General features: G+C 42.6%; 1 protein-coding gene across 8 annotated transcripts in view; it reads right to left on the reverse strand.

The window, feature by feature from the left end:
- SH3PXD2A (SH3 and PX domains 2A) overlaps positions 1-16188 on the reverse strand; it is a 238667-nt gene that overhangs the window by 26790 nt on the left and 195689 nt on the right. For all 8 annotated transcript variants that reach the window (XM_068197985.1, XM_068197986.1, XM_068197984.1 and 5 more), the window contains one exon: positions 222-335. In XM_068197985.1, the coding sequence (XP_068054086.1) occupies positions 222-335 (114 nt within the window). The remainder of the gene's footprint in view (positions 1-221; positions 336-16188) is intronic.

The following is a 16188-nucleotide window of genomic DNA, read 5'->3' on the forward strand; positions in this document are numbered from 1 at the left end:
TCCACACAACCACAGACCACAGCAAACAGCAGTGAAACTAGTTTCAAAGATTAATTTAAAGGAAATTAATGAGAAGTAACCATTTAAGTAAAATCTCACTCCTTTCATCGGCCTGTGGCTCTATCATGCATCTTCTTCCAATTAGAAGTTTTCACTTGGGGGAAAAAAGCATAAAGCAAGTGAATACCAAGTTTCTCTTCGTAAGTAAAAGCTTTCCATACCTTCCCCAAATTTAGATGTGTTGATGTCAGAATCATCTCTGGTTCCATTTTGGGATTCCAGGTATGTTGCAGGGACCCATCCCTGCTCCTCTGCTGTGCTCACAAACCACCAACCTACAGAGAGAAGCAAAGGAAGTTTCTCAGTCAACATTTAGAGGAACAAGAATAGTAAAATGCTATGGAGAAGATGACAGTCAGCAGCTTTGGTGCATGTTTGAGGTATTCTGCAGCTTCCTAGAACAAGAAAGGGTTTAGTGCTATTATGCCATTTCTATCAGATCCTCTCCCAGTGGTAGTGTGCAGGCTTGCTAGAAAAAGGGTGCAATGAAGCAAATATCAATTGATTTTAAGAAATTCAAAGTCCATCCATGAGAACTTTGACTGAAATTCTCTAGGTCAGTTTCTCCAAGCTGGTCTTGCTATAAGCACACCGACAGTATCGAAACACTTTGTATGTGTAAGTATGTACATGTGCACATATGTGAAACAGCACAAACACTGCCCAAAACCTAATATGAAGCATTACAAATGGCAAATAAGGGAAACAGCAAAGACATTCATAGAAGAGCACAGACTTCAGAACAGGATATAAAAGTGTTTCTAGAGCACTTGTAACCACAGCTGGTGTTTAACAAACATGACCTGAATTCAATACCCTGGGAAGCTGGAAAGTACTGCACAGAACAGAAATAAAGAGTGAAAAGCCAACTGAAATCTGACTTCAGGCCATAAGCACCAGTTATTTGTCTTCCCATCTGAACATCCAAGTTTCAACCAGTACCTACTAAAATGTTAAGTATTCAGCAATATTTATGAATATAACCTTTAGGTCATATCTGTGGACAGATGAATAAAATTATACGCATGCCAGTTTCACAGTAAATGCATTCCAACCATGACTATCCTTGCCTCTTTTCTTTCTTGATTACACGGATTTATTGAATCCTCCAATGATTTTGACATAGACTTACTCATCCAAGAACTTCCTGCTCTCAGATACAAGCACAACTAGATTCCCCTCCATTCAAATAAGGTGTGGGTTAAGACAGCAGGAAAATAAAAAGTCTAATAGGTAAGCAAACCACTTCTGTTATTGTCTGTGACACCCCAGTTTCCCCAGAAAACATAAGCTGCTTTGTCAGGACCATGCAAACTGTTGTCCATTACCACCCTTCCAGCTTCCCCAAAGGGAAGCTATTTCTGTACATGTACCTCAGAACAGTTTGTACACTTTGAAGGCTGTCATAAACACAGCAAATTTCACACAACCCTGCCTGTGAAGAGCAAAGGTGCCAGCCTGGGCTGTAGAGAGATGGGCACCAACAGCAGTGAGCTGTGAGGTGGCCACACATCCCTCCCACAGCTGGGATCCCACAGCCCAGCTCAGCGAGGGGGAAAGGAAGGTCTGGGCTCTGCTGCCGTGCCACATGCAACTGTCTGTAAGGGAAAAACCACCCTGCTGAAACAATGCTCAAGTGTTCATGCTAAAAGTCACCCAAGTTCATTCCAAATCCTGTCACGGAAGATTTTACCAGAGAACAGTAGCTACAAACCCTTGCTTTCCTCCCTGGGGCACATGGCTGGGAGACAATGTACCCCAAGCAGCAATCCCTCACATGCCCCTGGGCAGCTCCTAGGCAGCTCTATTTATTTACTCTCCAAATTCAGACACAGATTTCCATCTTCTGGCCCAGCAGAGGTTTGGAAACTTTGCTTCACAAGGCTCATGGTTGGAAAGTTTAAATTTAGTTATTCTCCCTCAGCAGGAGGTGGTTCTCCTGCCACGAAGCCCACAGCAGCGAACAGGCAGGATCTGCCAGACCGTTTCAAAAACACATCTTCATGGTTGCTCCTTATTTCACCAGTAACATATCGACATGGGTAGCAAGCACAGTTTAACAAACACTTATAATTAGGCACAAAATGTGAGAAGCTGGCTTCCAGCTGATATTAATTAGACTGGAATAGTATACCTAAACTCTTCCTCAGCAAGAAATGAAACACAAGCACAAAAAGGACTTGCCTACACTTAAAAATGTACATTTGGGCCAAATTCAAACCACGGTAAAACCATCTCTGGAGGGCTGGATGTCACTTCCTTGACACCAACCCCGTGCTAGCCTATTTCACAATACAGCTCCTCTGGTTTGGCTCATGAGCCTCAGAGCCAAGTTTAGATCTTTTGCTTGGGGCCATAGTGTAGCTGAGCCTCCATCCATCTAAACATGACTCAGGCTAAAGCTCCTAATCGCCACAGAACTCATGAAAGTTATAATTTCTTTCTAAAGATTTCCTTTATAAACTCTATGCAAGGGTAAAGTATAAATGAGAAACCTCTGCAGCTACTGAGAAATCACAGCACTTGTCCAATTTCAGAGAAAACCAGCCCCTCAATCTGAAATTCTCTTCCCAATTTCAAGTTTGCTTCTCAGAGGACAGAAGAAAGGCTTTAATAAAGCCCATTGAAATAGCATGTCAACAGAAAAATGTGTGTTTTGCTTAAACAGATTCAACAACTGAGAAGACTCAGAAGCTTCCAGCAATACCCTCTGGCAGCAGAGAAGCAAGATGTGCAAAGTCTCAGAGTGGCCAAACAACCACTGTTGAGGCAGCATATTCCTTATGAGACCAAAACCTAAATTATAATGGCACATCCAAGCCATAACGCTACAGAAAGGAAATTACAGCACAGTGCAAGAATTGACTCCTAGCAGAAAATGGCTGCAGTGCAGACAAGCTCCTCAACACAGCCTGTGCCTGACTGCCACAGACTGCAGAACTCTGCCAGGCAGATCATGAAGTACTTGCTCTGCACCATCCCCTCATCAGAAGCATTAGGACAGCTGCTTTTTGGTACCACCATCCCTTCCCCCCTATTGCCCTCAGGTTCATGGGTATTCATGGTTTGCAGACAAATTAGACAGATTGGTCTTAGTTTGCACCATTATAGCCCAAACCTTTTGCAAAGAATCCCTTGTCCCGTCCCCTGCCATCTTTCCCAACCCAGAGCATCACAGAAAACTTGCTTTTGAAACACAGAACAAAACACTGCATTTATTTTGAGTTCTCCCTCTATGCTGGAGTTTAGCTTGACTTCACAATTCATTATTAAAACCATTCTGCAGCAACATCTGCAGGGAATTATGTAAAGTTATCTCTGTGCACTGCCAAGCCAGACTGAGGTTCATTCTTGCACTCACACCATCTGTAAAAATTAGGCAGTGCTTTACAGCTTGAATTAACCCTTACAGGTGCCCCTGTCTCCTAGGCACCAAAACAACTCTAACACTGATGTGGCACGGATGTCTAGACTGAGACTCCCAAGCCCTCGTCTCTGATGAAGATTTAAAGGGAGTTTGAGCTTCACAGAGGCACAAAGGGAGTTGTAGCCACTGTGTCCAATCCAAGTTCAAATGGAGCTTTGCTGCATTACTCCAACTGCCTTAACACTAACCCAAGAACATAAATTTTTAAGGTAGGAGTGTAATTTTGTCCCCACATATGTTGCTGCTTTGGTTGGCATCTGTCAGCATCCCTAAGATGCAACAGCCAAGATATCTCCCCATTCACAGAGTCCACCTAGGCTCAGGTAACTCCCAGGCATTTCACAAGTAACCAAGAAAAAACCAGTTTCACTTGACAGGCATATAATACACATAGCAAGATGGCGATTGCAAAATGGATTGGTCACACTGGAGAATGACTAAATTACAAAAATACTTGGACTTTAAAAAAATCATGGTTTTGCTCATAATTGCATTCCCAGTCCTCTTCCCGAAAGGCTTTTACAAAAGCAAAACAATTAAGCAAATGTTAGCCACAACATGCACTATGGAAAACTAGTGGAGCATAGTTAAAGGAGTATATTTTATGCCAGTTTTGCTCATATTTGCATTCATCCTTACCCATCCATACTTCAATGGATGACCCACATCAACAGGAGAACAAGCTATTCCCACTGAAGCCTGTCTGATCACAAGATGCTACAAAACACTTTGAATACATAAAATTGCAGGATCATGCTAAACTTTGGTTTGTAATTCTCTCCTCAACCATTAATTTCTCTGTAGACTTTGACTGTCATTTTATGAGCTTAACTAAAGTAAACAGGACTGATAGCACCACTGTAAAAGGCATGGCTATTTCTCCAGCATGAGTAGACTACACATTCTTCTAAACAAATACTTAAGTAACACTCCACCTCTCAAGAGTCTTGAAAAAATCCCACTCAAGCAGCAGTCTGGTACATTTGACACATGGTCTATGGGCTTCAGAGAGCTGTGCATTTTTAAGTCCTTCTGCCTTGGAAGTCTCTCAAGAGGTTTTTTTGATCCAACAACATAAATTGTCCTACAAAGCAGTACTAGGTGCAATTAGGTCACTTCCAGACCAGTCAAAATGACCTTTTCATGCCAACAGCTGATTACTTCTCTTCAGAGATATGATCTACTTCATTAAAGACAGCTAAGATAAGGGTGCTGCTGCACAGTTGAAGGCACTTGCTTTTTCCGCCCCTCCAAAGCTCTTGTCACACAGTACATATATATTTGATACACATAGGGCAGTCTCAGTAATTGCCTCTGACAGACCTCTGATGAATATGTAGAAGCAGATGTATAAAGGCACCAGAAGTAGCTTTTACAAGAGGGATTTTCTGCAGTAAGCTTATTCTCACACTCACTCCTGTGTCTGTGTGCTGTTAGATACTATCATTGTCCATGCTGGCTCTGCTCTCTGTAAAAGGCTTTTTCAGTCCCACACACTTGGAAAAGGCACAAAGTTAAAACTGAATTCATATGAAGGCCAGTGGACGATTGCTGAGAGTTTTATTCCTACAATTCACAGAAGAGGCATCTTTCTTTTAAACATGGAGATACATGCAAGAGGTCTTTCTAGCACAGAGCTGACTGCAGTTGAGGGTACAGAAGTCTGTGAATGACTCACTGCAAGGCAGACTAAGGCTGTCATCTTAGGATGAATTTTTAAAGCTGGTGAAATATTAAAGGCAGTTTTCACCTCAAAACACATAATGTTTCCCAGCTTGTGTGCACTGCAGACTTCACTGCAGCCACCACTCAACCATGAAGCAATGCTTATCTTGTTTTAGAGATGAAAGCTGGGCCCAAAGACATGCCCCAGGAAGAAAGATATTTGTGGAAGACATCCTGCTCCAACACAAATAAGATCCACAGCACAGGTTCATAGTCTTTTATGTGCCACATATTTATGGGCCATAGATTAGGATTCCAGACCAACTATGTATTATGATCCTTCCAGCCAGTTCATGTCCTAGAGCTACATGCTGGGAGTGTGGTTCACAAGGGAAATCCTACTTCCAACAGGAAGTGTTGCCACCCCAAATGTCTGTGCCTGACTGCTCTAACATTCAAGAGTGAAGGCTGCTGCCTTGCAACTACTGTGTTTGCACTCTAGGTACTAAATCTAGATTCAGCACCCCAAATTAATGCTTAACACCAAGAAGTTTTTTTAATTTGCTGCTGAAATACCCCAAGAGCCCACAGTGCTGTGATAAGGCAGACCTGTTGGCTTTTATTTTTCCTGTAAGAGAAAAGTGAAAAAAGGATCACAGCTGTCCCTCCTTTCCTGGTAGCCTGGCATGGGAATTCGGAAATTCTGTATGGGTTGTGAAAGAAGGTCTTCTACCACAGCATTTAAAAAATGAATGAAGAAATACAAACACTGAAACTCTGCTTTTTTTTTTTTTTTTTTTTTTTTTTTTTTTTTTTTTTTTAGAAGACAATTAAGATTTAAAAGGTAATAAGCAAACATTTTGCTCCTGGTACCAATAACCCCAACATCTGAAAAATATACCTTAGAAACCACACACCTATTCAACAATGGCCACACAACCACCGGCTACAGTTTCCCAGCAAGCTACCTTCAGTATTTAAAACTGAGTAATAGTTTTAATATTTAGTGAAGAGTACACATTGAAGGAGGATGAGAGGCTGCACACTCCTGTGCCTTGTGTTCAACTAAAAATTTACAGGTGTCCCTACAAAAATGTAATAGAAACCTGACCTTAAGAGTATCACTCTGGAACCCCGACAACGTGATGCACACATGGACTGCCCTGGAAACACTTTTCTTTTCCTCCTTAGGGAGGGTCTGAAAGCTGAGTTATGTTCTCATCAGAGTACAGGCTGCAGCAGTTTTTGCTTAATTTGTTGATTGAAACAACACTTAAGAGCTTCCTGAGGAGAGGGAGAAGATGAGGAGCAGGGGGAGGTGGAGACTTCTGGAAGGCTGAAATTTGTTGATATCATTTTTTGGCTATTAACAGGACAGCATTTTGCCTTATGGAGCTAAAAGTTGGAACAAAAGGCCAAGAGCTGAGACCACAGCTTGCTTTCTCCACCAATATTTGAGAGTAACTGCAAATGCTTAGGGCTCAGCAGCAGCATAGGGAATTACAGTCCTTGCACTGCTTCAGGTGTTACTAAGCACAAGGAACACAGAAGTGAATCCCAGAGTTTGGGTGCTGTAACATACTCTTCCTGCAGTGACTTGTTATTAAGGTAACTAGCTGGATTTGCTGTCCTAATCCTTCCAGTCTGTCTTCTTCCTACATGCCTGCTGCCAAATCTTGTGACATTTGTAGACAGAGACTTCTCAGTTGTGCTGCTAGCAAATCCCATTGCTGCCGCTCCTACGGCTGCAGAGCTGGCTGGCATGGAGAGCCCACTGCATGTGAATTAACATGCTGGTTCATGGTGCCACACAGGTTCCTCCTGGCTCCAAACCAGCCGACTAGGTGTGTACATAAGTGTTTGATACAGAGTCCCAAAGTGCATCCCAGATTCTGGCTGAAATGTCTAGCTTGCCTGAGTTGGTTTCACATCACATTATATGCACAAATGCACATGTATCTATGTGGAAACTCACACCCTGACCTCTACTCTCAAACACATATTATCCTTGTCTTCTGCTGGGATTGGAATTGTGTTTCCTAGTACTTTTGGAAAAAACAGAAGTGATCAGAACATGGGAAAAGTTCATGGGAAAAGAGAAAACTGGATAATATACAACTCAGCTCTAATACTTTATGAGTTACATCACTAGCAGAGACGATGGATATTCCGAGTATTAGACAACTAGGAAATACCACATTACTGTATTTATTCAAATTTTCTAAGCTAGCAGGCAACAAGCCTTCCAGAGGTACACATTTGGCAAAATACTGTTATATTTATCTCTCATTAGAGTGACACACACTTCTTGTGTCTATGTGTATAGGGAGTTGTTCAAGTACAGCACACAGTTTATCTTTGTGTTCTGATAATACAAACTGATAGTTACAGACTCCAAGTGCTATATCTGCAGCTATTTGCTAGGGCCCAATTGTTACCCAGGGGCTTCCCCTCCCTGTTTAAAAAATGGCCTCAGATTTGTGTATTGACACAGCTGGAACAAAGCAATCTGCCAAACACGTTTTCTAGAATTGGCACGTACATCCACAAAGCCATCACATAATCCAGTACAAATTACACATTGTGTTCTTAAAGCAAGGGAATCAACACACTACCTACATTAAGAGATATGGAAAAGTCTTTGACATTGCCTTGTAAATCCCAGATCAAGTCCCACCACATTCCATGTCACCAGCTTCTCTTAAACCATGAAGTACTTCAGTCTCCCCAAGACAGGAGAAGATGAAAGCATCACTTGCTAAGCCTGCTCATGTCCAACTCCAAAACACACAGCCAACATGCCCAGGGTGTTGGCCAGCATCCCCAGACCCCTCACTTTAGGGGATCCACAGAGCAATCAAGTCAGCCAGCTCTACAGGTCAGTCAGCACCCAAGAAGCTGGAAAAAAAAATGTTTTCCAAGGCTCAAACATCCTAATGTCTTCTAAAAATAAATTTTAAATCATCTTTCCCTTCCTGTTTTGCTTTCATGAACACCTAATGGTGAAACTGTCTGTGCAATGCCAGCTGCATTCCGCATAGTCCAACGCATCTGTGTACGTCCAACCCACAGTACCAACTCAGTCATTACAGAAAACACCTGGTTACTGATCACAGATTTTCCTTTTTTATCCATCTGATCCATTTGGATACCACATTTCCTGTCTGACCTCAAGTTCTAGTCATACTATACATCTGTTTTCACCTTCTCTTGAATTTTTTTCTCTTAGGAAGTGACAGATTTACACTCATCCTTCAAAAATGAAGTCTTTGTGATTTCAGTAACCACAAGGCAAGGTGAGATTGTGGAGATCACACAGGCTGAACAGAAAGTTCTGCACAAAGCCTCTGTGGGCAACAAGTGGTACTGGAGGGTCTCTTTCTTCTTTCCCTGAAGTCTTGTTTACTTCAGCCGGTCCCAGAAGTTGAGCAGTGAGGATACTGTCTGCTGCTAACATCTTTAAGTGCAACCTTCCTGATCATGGGAAGTTCCTGGGGTACCTTCCTTCCTTCATGTTCCATTACAGCCCAGAACCATTTATTTTCTCCTCCAAAAGGACTTCTGTCCTATATTTCCTTTTGTATTGCTATTGTTATGAAGATGCTGCGCAAGAAGGAAAGTTAAGAAAAAAATCCATGTGCCACCCTCCTCAAAGCCTGTCCCCTATCTCCTCTCCATCATTTAAAGGTTGAAATCTACTGACATGAGGCTTTAATGAACCTGCCAAATTGATGCTGCTGTCACCATGTTTACATAAATCAGTAACTTACAAAAGCTCCCAACCAAGTGGGTTTGGCTGGGGTGCAGAGAGAGGAGGACTCTAGCAGAGAGGGCAAAATATACAGAAATTTGGTAGGCAAACCCAACCCATGGCAGAAAAATAATCCACTGCCTTCAGAAAGGCTACACCAGCATAGCCAGTGCCCACAGCAAATTTTCCAGAGCCATGAACAACTGATTACAGTAAAGGCATGCAAACAGATGGCTTTCCACCCCACGGGGTGCTGGAAGCCAAGGGAGACTCTATTAGTCATGACCAGTTGTGGGGTAGTATTTTCTGTGGTCAGCCAACGGGGTGCAACCATCAAGCTCACAAGTAATTTCCTTTACATTCACAGGACTTAATCTTAAAGAAAACACATTTTGTGTCCAAGGCTTTCTTTAGGAAAACATGAATAAGCTTTCAAACGGGCCTCACAGTAATCTTGTCCAAAGATTACAAATTACTTCCTAGTGGTTTAAAAAGTTACAGACCCCTAACCCCAGCTGATAGGAAATGGCCTTCACAGGCAGCAAAGAATGGCCAATATTTACTTCCCATACAGATTGACAAAAGTTGCTCTTGTTTAAATTTCTTATTCTGAAATCTGTAAAGAGTGTGGTGACAGTTGCTTGTGGGGAATTCCTGATAATCACACAGAATCATAACAAAGAGCCTGAGAACTAGGAACAAACCTAGCAGAGTACAAAACAGCACTGCAGGTGCTAGAGTCAGGATCATACAGGAATTCCATATTTAATTTAAAAATACATTTGCTGCCTCTGAGGCACACTTTGGTTATGTCAGGACAGAACAGAGCAATGCTACACAAGAGCTTGAAGCAATGAACAAAGGCTACTGAATATCCAGCAGAAATCTGAGGATAAAGCAATCAAGCAGTGATATTAGCTCAGTCTGAAGCACAGCTGAGTCACCAGATTAAAAATGCTGGCTTTTATAAATAGCTTTTGTGGGATCCTTCTGACCCACAATACTCATGTTGAAGGAGCAGGGACACCTTGGTTTGCTGCACACCACTGTGCAGCACTCAAATAACCATCTCACAAATGGCCATTTCCATGTCCTGGCTGTTCCTTGAAGCTCTGCTGTCCAAATACAACTTCTGTCCAGCTCTATTTATTAGCTAGATCTGGCTAGATCGTAGCCCAGATGGTATGTTATCACAAACACTGACGTAAGCCACATGCACAGCTCTGCTCTCTCTCTCTGACACTGCTTCATTGCCTTTCTCCTGAGCTCCATTCAAGCCATGTTTCTGCAGTGACCCCGGGAGCTGAGCCTCAAAGAGCTGCCTGCACACGGCTGCAGGAAATGACAGCTTCAGAAATGAGCACCAGAGTGATGAATAGCTGGCAACAAGAGCAGCCAGTGCGTTAGTGTGCTGCCAATTCAGAACCTACATTGTACTCAACAGGGACGTACATGGGCAAGAGCATCACTGACATGCCCCAGAAGAGATTACAAACCCAATGCACTGTTTTCTGAAGGGTTTTTCCAGGCTTCTCTAAAATTAAGAAACTTAGACTTGTTACTATATTTTGTTCAGTGCGAAGCTGAACTAGTCCCATTTGGAGCAGATTATGGAAAACTGGAAAAAATAAAAAAAAGGAGGAAAATATTTGCCTTTTATCTTCATTCATCATGAAGTCCCGGACAATTACGAGAACCTGTGCAGGTGAAACAGAAGGAGGTACTGATCTTTAAGGAAGGGGTAACTGAGATCATCCATGCAGACTTCAACAAGTAGGAATAACTGGGGTATCTGTGCCCATCAGCTCTAACAAAAAGGTGCATCAGCGGCATAAAAAAACGAAGGTAAATACAGGAAAGCTACTGAGGCAAAAAGCTCAGGTAAGATGGCTTCCCCCCAGCTCAAAACCACCCCTGTATTGCAGAAAATGCTCTCCATACAGCCAAGTAACTAAGCATTAATTTCTACTCATTCTGGCTTAGCCTCTGGATACAAAGGCTACACACTTGGCTCAAGAACCTTTGCAGGAGTTTCCCCACATGGCAGTAAGCACATGATTTCCCTGCAGCTTCCTTGGTTGTCTCACCTTAGATCTTGACTTTAAGGACTGATTATGCTTTGGTTGCTCCTTACAGGCTGGAAAGGCAGTCTAGACTCAGAGCAGAGAATCACCGTCTCAAGAAACCAGAAACACCTCACTGAGTTAGTTTTGCATTATGGGAACATCAACAGCCATGTTTCTATTAACACCTTTCTGATGGAAAAAGGCCACGCTGTGGCAGCTTCAGATGCTGGTCTGCCTCCAGGAAGGTACTGTTAAGTGCACAATAAGTCAAAGTCCCAGTACATAAATATTTTCATTTTCTGACTCTCCTTTCTGTCTCCTGAAGCTTAAACAAAGCCAGAGCAGGCACTAAGCACAGATTTGCTGGCAACAACCAGGGAAGCTGATCTTCTGATGCTAAATAAAGGTTAGCAAGGCAAATTAATGACGTGAGATACAGAAGAGCTGTCAATCTCCATACATTTCATGGAGCTGAGAAAAGACAAATAGATCATTGTGAGGCTTATTCCTTTCCATTAGGAATAAATCAACCATGAAACAAGGGCAAGAGTAATGCTGTCCTTGGGCAAAAAGCTGAGATTTGCAGGCCCTCCATTACAAACACACATGCATTACACAATACAGCACCATTTAAACTAAATAAGCATCACAGTAAGGGATTACCTAAACCTGGTAGACAGATGACATAGAGGCACAGTGTTTATCTTTTCAACAGGGAGTCACTTAAGCTTACCCTATGAGTGAATGCTAGATTAAACCCTTCCCTCTCCCCAGCACAAGGCTACCAAAAGAGGAAAAGCTGGACGGCTTGTAACTACACCTGGCCAGAGCCTGCTGCAAGTGCTATACTTTGATGTATCTCCTGCTATTCCCCAATTGCTCTGAAAACCTTCAACAGAAAACCTTCAATTCAGGCATTTTGCAAACTCACACTTTTCAGGATCTCACTCTTGGCAGATTGATGGCTTTTTTTAGGGGACGTTTTGAGGATTTAAAAAGAATTTTCTTTCCCCTTCTCTCAAAGCACATTGATTTCCCCTTCTTGCTTTACAAAAGGTCAGTGATGGAGCACAGAGGCTGCACATTCACTGCAAACTGAGAAAGAGAATGGTGCTGCAGCTGGGGAGCTGGCCCAGCTTTGGGGAGCTCTCCATAAGAGAGCTGAGAACCAGATCAATTCTTGACGTGGGAGGAGTTTTTCCCTGCCCAGTTTCCAAGGCTTAGTTACTTCCCTTCCCCTCCTCCACCACCCAGATCTGAACAGCGTTTCCTTTGTCTGTTCCCGATGTAGACTTCCATTCTCTGGAGACGGGGCCTGAATGTCTAGCACAACAGGACCCTGATCTCAGCTGGGCCTTAGGCACTGCCATAAAAAACAAACAGAGATCACAGAAGCATGGCTCTTGCATTGTAAAACAGCCTGGATAGCAAATAAGTCTTTGGATAGGTCTGTTAGCTGACATACTAATTACACTGTTGGAATGCTATGCTTTCACAAAAGCTTGTATGGTCTGCAAGTTTATTCCAAAACATCCCATTTAGTGATTATGAGTGCATTTGGAAAGGGAGCTGGAGCTCACTGCAATGCTAACAAAGTATATGCAACACTGTACCTCCAGCAAGACCAAGGAGATTTCTAGCACACTTTAGGATGACTAATGAACTGAAGTTTCCTTGGCATGCTTCCCTCCCCGCACATGTGGGCAAGGATTACAGAGTGGAAAGAACGCAACCTGGGGAGAAGAAAAGTGCATACTCTTGTAGCCATTAAATCCCTCTTGGGGAAGAGGTTTTCCCATTGCATTTCAGGGATGTCTACCCCCCTCCCTTGTTTGCATGGGCTGTCTGACACACACAAACACACACACACCCCTGAAATTCTCAGAGTGCAGCTCAGCAATACGTCGTGCCATGCAGCTTGCAGAAGGACAAGACCACACATTTTTGGGAAGGACAACCATCACTTCCACTTATGCACAGATTCTTAAGATGATGCATGAATTTCTTGGTCAATATCCTGGCTAGCAACTGACACCACCTGAAGGTTCAACATCCTCCTGATGTTCCTCCCTCCCATGTTAAGTTATAGCACAGCTTTCCTGTGCTCTCAAGCCATTTTCATGGAGATCATGCTTTCTCTGGCTGACCCATTTGTCATTGATTGCTAATCCAAGTCAGTGAGTGGGGTTGCCCAGTACCAACACGTGTAGCCTTCCAACTGCCCTGCTAATAATCAGGTTAATACAGACACCAAACAATAACAGGAACTGTTTTAACAAAATTTGGAAGTCAAGCTTTACATGGTACTAACATTAAAATTTAATTCTCTGTTACACAAGTGGTTAGATTTGTTGGTCACCTACCAGCATATACCACATCAATGCTAAGGTATGCATCTACTTACTAGTCCACGCATAAGCTGAAGGAAAATGAAAACTCAAAGGAGATTCAATATCTGGTCTGTCCTCCTGCATCTCCCAGGCCACTAATACCCCATCACCTGGCTCACCAACACTGTGCTAATAACCTTTACCAGACTACCCACTCTGAGGAACACGGGTTTTTTCTGTAGCTGAAGTTACATAGGGAGGCTATTCCAGAAACACAAGCACTGGCCATCAATATCTCAGGAATTACCCTGAATTTATTACCCTGAATTACCCCAGGAATTACAGGCAACTGCTTCCCAAGATACTTGTTGAAAATTTATGTGACAGGAAGGTGGAAAGATTCAACCTCGTGACACTTGTCTAATTAAGTGTTATTTTTTCTAATTTTTTGTTGCCATTTCAGCTTCACTTTTTGCCTCTCCATCAGCATGGCATGTCCTTACAATGAAGGAGCCAATGGAAGCTGAATCTGTCTTCAAGCAGAGGTTGTCTCTTTGTTTCTAACCTGCCTTCTGTCCAGAGCAGGTCCTCACAACCACAAATGAATGGAGTTTGCCATCATTCATGCAATTCCCACCTCTACTTTCACAATTTTATAAAAGTTCCCCCCAGCAGTTCACTTATTTATAAAAAGAGGAAACTTTTTTTTTGACCTGGATTGTCTGAGTAGGCTGTAGTGCAGGAAAACAATGAAATGTCCCAAGCTACATGTTCTAGTCAACTGCAGGGTTAAGCACTTTGCTCAATTGAAGAGCAGAGCCAAAAGCCCCATCTGTGAGGAGCCACTTCCTTCTTCATCATGGTGCCATCAGGCTTTTAACTCATCACAGCTTTGCACTGTCACTTCCAGCCTCCCTCCCTTTTCCCTTCCAAGTATGTCTCTGGCCTTTGGATAAGCCTATGCTTATTTATTAGCAGCTCAGTTTTCAAATTCTGAGCCAGAGCCAGCAGAGAAGATCAGCTTCTCCAGATGAGGTCCTAGAAGTTAGCCCCATGGGCTTCAAAACAGCAAGGTAACACCACTGTATTTGCTTCCTCTCCAAACTCAATGAGAATGTGCAAAGGGCACAGGTATTGCATGGTATGTAAGAAAGAAAAAGCAAGATGAAGCCTTTATGACTGTGTCAGAAATTACAAAAGGCACTTCTGGCCCAAAGAAATTTAAAATATACCTTACCTACCCAGCCTAAACATTAGGCTGGGGTCAGGGAATGGTTTCAGGTTGAAGTTCAAGGGATTTCTTACCTGCTCCTTAAAGCCACTGTATCTTTGATGAAACAATGGTAATTCTATCCAGTTGTGAAGTTAACAAGCAGCAACAGAAGTCAAGCATAAAGGACCCTCACAGGCCTTCCTTCCAGCACTGCTAGCATACCTTAAGGTTTATGTCTCTTTGCTGCACAGTTAATTTCTGCATTAGGTGTTCAGAATATTTCTGGCCTTTAGCTTCTGAGAAGCATCATTAGGGCAGACCGGTGATTTTCCTATATTTATTTCTAAAACAAAAATAAATATGCAGAAGTGTGAGCAAAGTGTGGCCTCAGATCATTGTTTCTGTGCCTGTAGCTGTAGCATTTAAAATGAGATCAATCAAAGCAAATGAGATGCCTGTCTGTCTTTAGCCAGAGCCAGAAGTCTCAGGAGCATAGCAATTAATTCAGATATTGCAAAGGACTTCTTGCAAAAGAGATGAGGTATTGATTAAAAAGAAAAGCAGCTGATGCACCCCCTGCTCACTCAAGCAAGCTGTTAAGTTTGAAGAAAAGGAACAAATGAACTTTGGTTTGACTCCTCTGTGCCTGAAATTACTCTGACAATGATTCCCTGCTGCCAACACACACTCCGGCTCTGAGAGCAGGAACGATGGCGTCCAAGCCAAACACACGCGTGGCTGGACAGACTCACAGCAGATTAGACAGCTCTTCTTTGTACCAATACATGAAATACATCTGGGGCACCCTGGCCATGTTAAGGGCACATTCCTTGGCTGAGCTGATGCTCTTTGAGCACCGCTGCAGGCACCAGTGACGCTCATCTCTGGAGCAGTGATACAGCACTTGCAGCAGCTCTCCAGGATGGCAGATGGAAATCCCTGGGAGTGAGACTTGTGAAACAGCCCTGAACCTCTGGTATTCTCACTCAGATTATCTGAATCCCAATGCAGAAAACATGCCAAAAGCATCCTTACTCTGAATCACAACAAAATACTCAATAAGAGGCTGGATTTACAGAAAGCCAGCTGCAAGCAAAGACAGTCCTTTGTCATCAGTATCACAGTGTCCTGAGGAGTCTACTCAGATCAACAGATAAAACTTCATGTGCAAGTCCAGTTCCCACCTCAAAGTGCAATTGTCATGTTGTGCATCTGGAAAAAAAAGTCATGTTGTGCATCTGGAATCAAGCTGTTGCCACTCCAGACACAGTAACTCTCTAGGGGGTCTGTTCTCCAGAGACGCAGGGCTGCAAATAGCCCATTTCTCAAGGAGCTTTTTTTGGTGGTTTTCAATTTCTTTTAAAATGTGTTGTTGGTTTTTTTTTTTTTTTTTTTTTTTTAAGGGAACAGAAGTATTATAAATTGTTATTATAGTGATGGTGTCATCTAATGAGAAAATAAAAAGATATATGATATGGAGTTCCCTTATAATCCATTTCCTGAAATACCAGAACTTTTTAGTCACTTTATACTGGCCCATGAAGAAGGTAGGAAGATTAACACTGAGTCAGATTTTAATGGCCAACCCAAATGAAATGTAACAGGCCTTTGAGTTTAAACACATAGCTTTTTCATGGATTGAGCAGTAAAACTTTCACCTGTATACCATGAATGTT

The sequence above is a fragment of the Anomalospiza imberbis genome, chromosome 8, assembly GCF_031753505.1.
Source record: "Anomalospiza imberbis isolate Cuckoo-Finch-1a 21T00152 chromosome 8, ASM3175350v1, whole genome shotgun sequence".
Taxonomy (NCBI): domain Eukaryota; kingdom Metazoa; phylum Chordata; class Aves; order Passeriformes; family Viduidae; genus Anomalospiza; species Anomalospiza imberbis.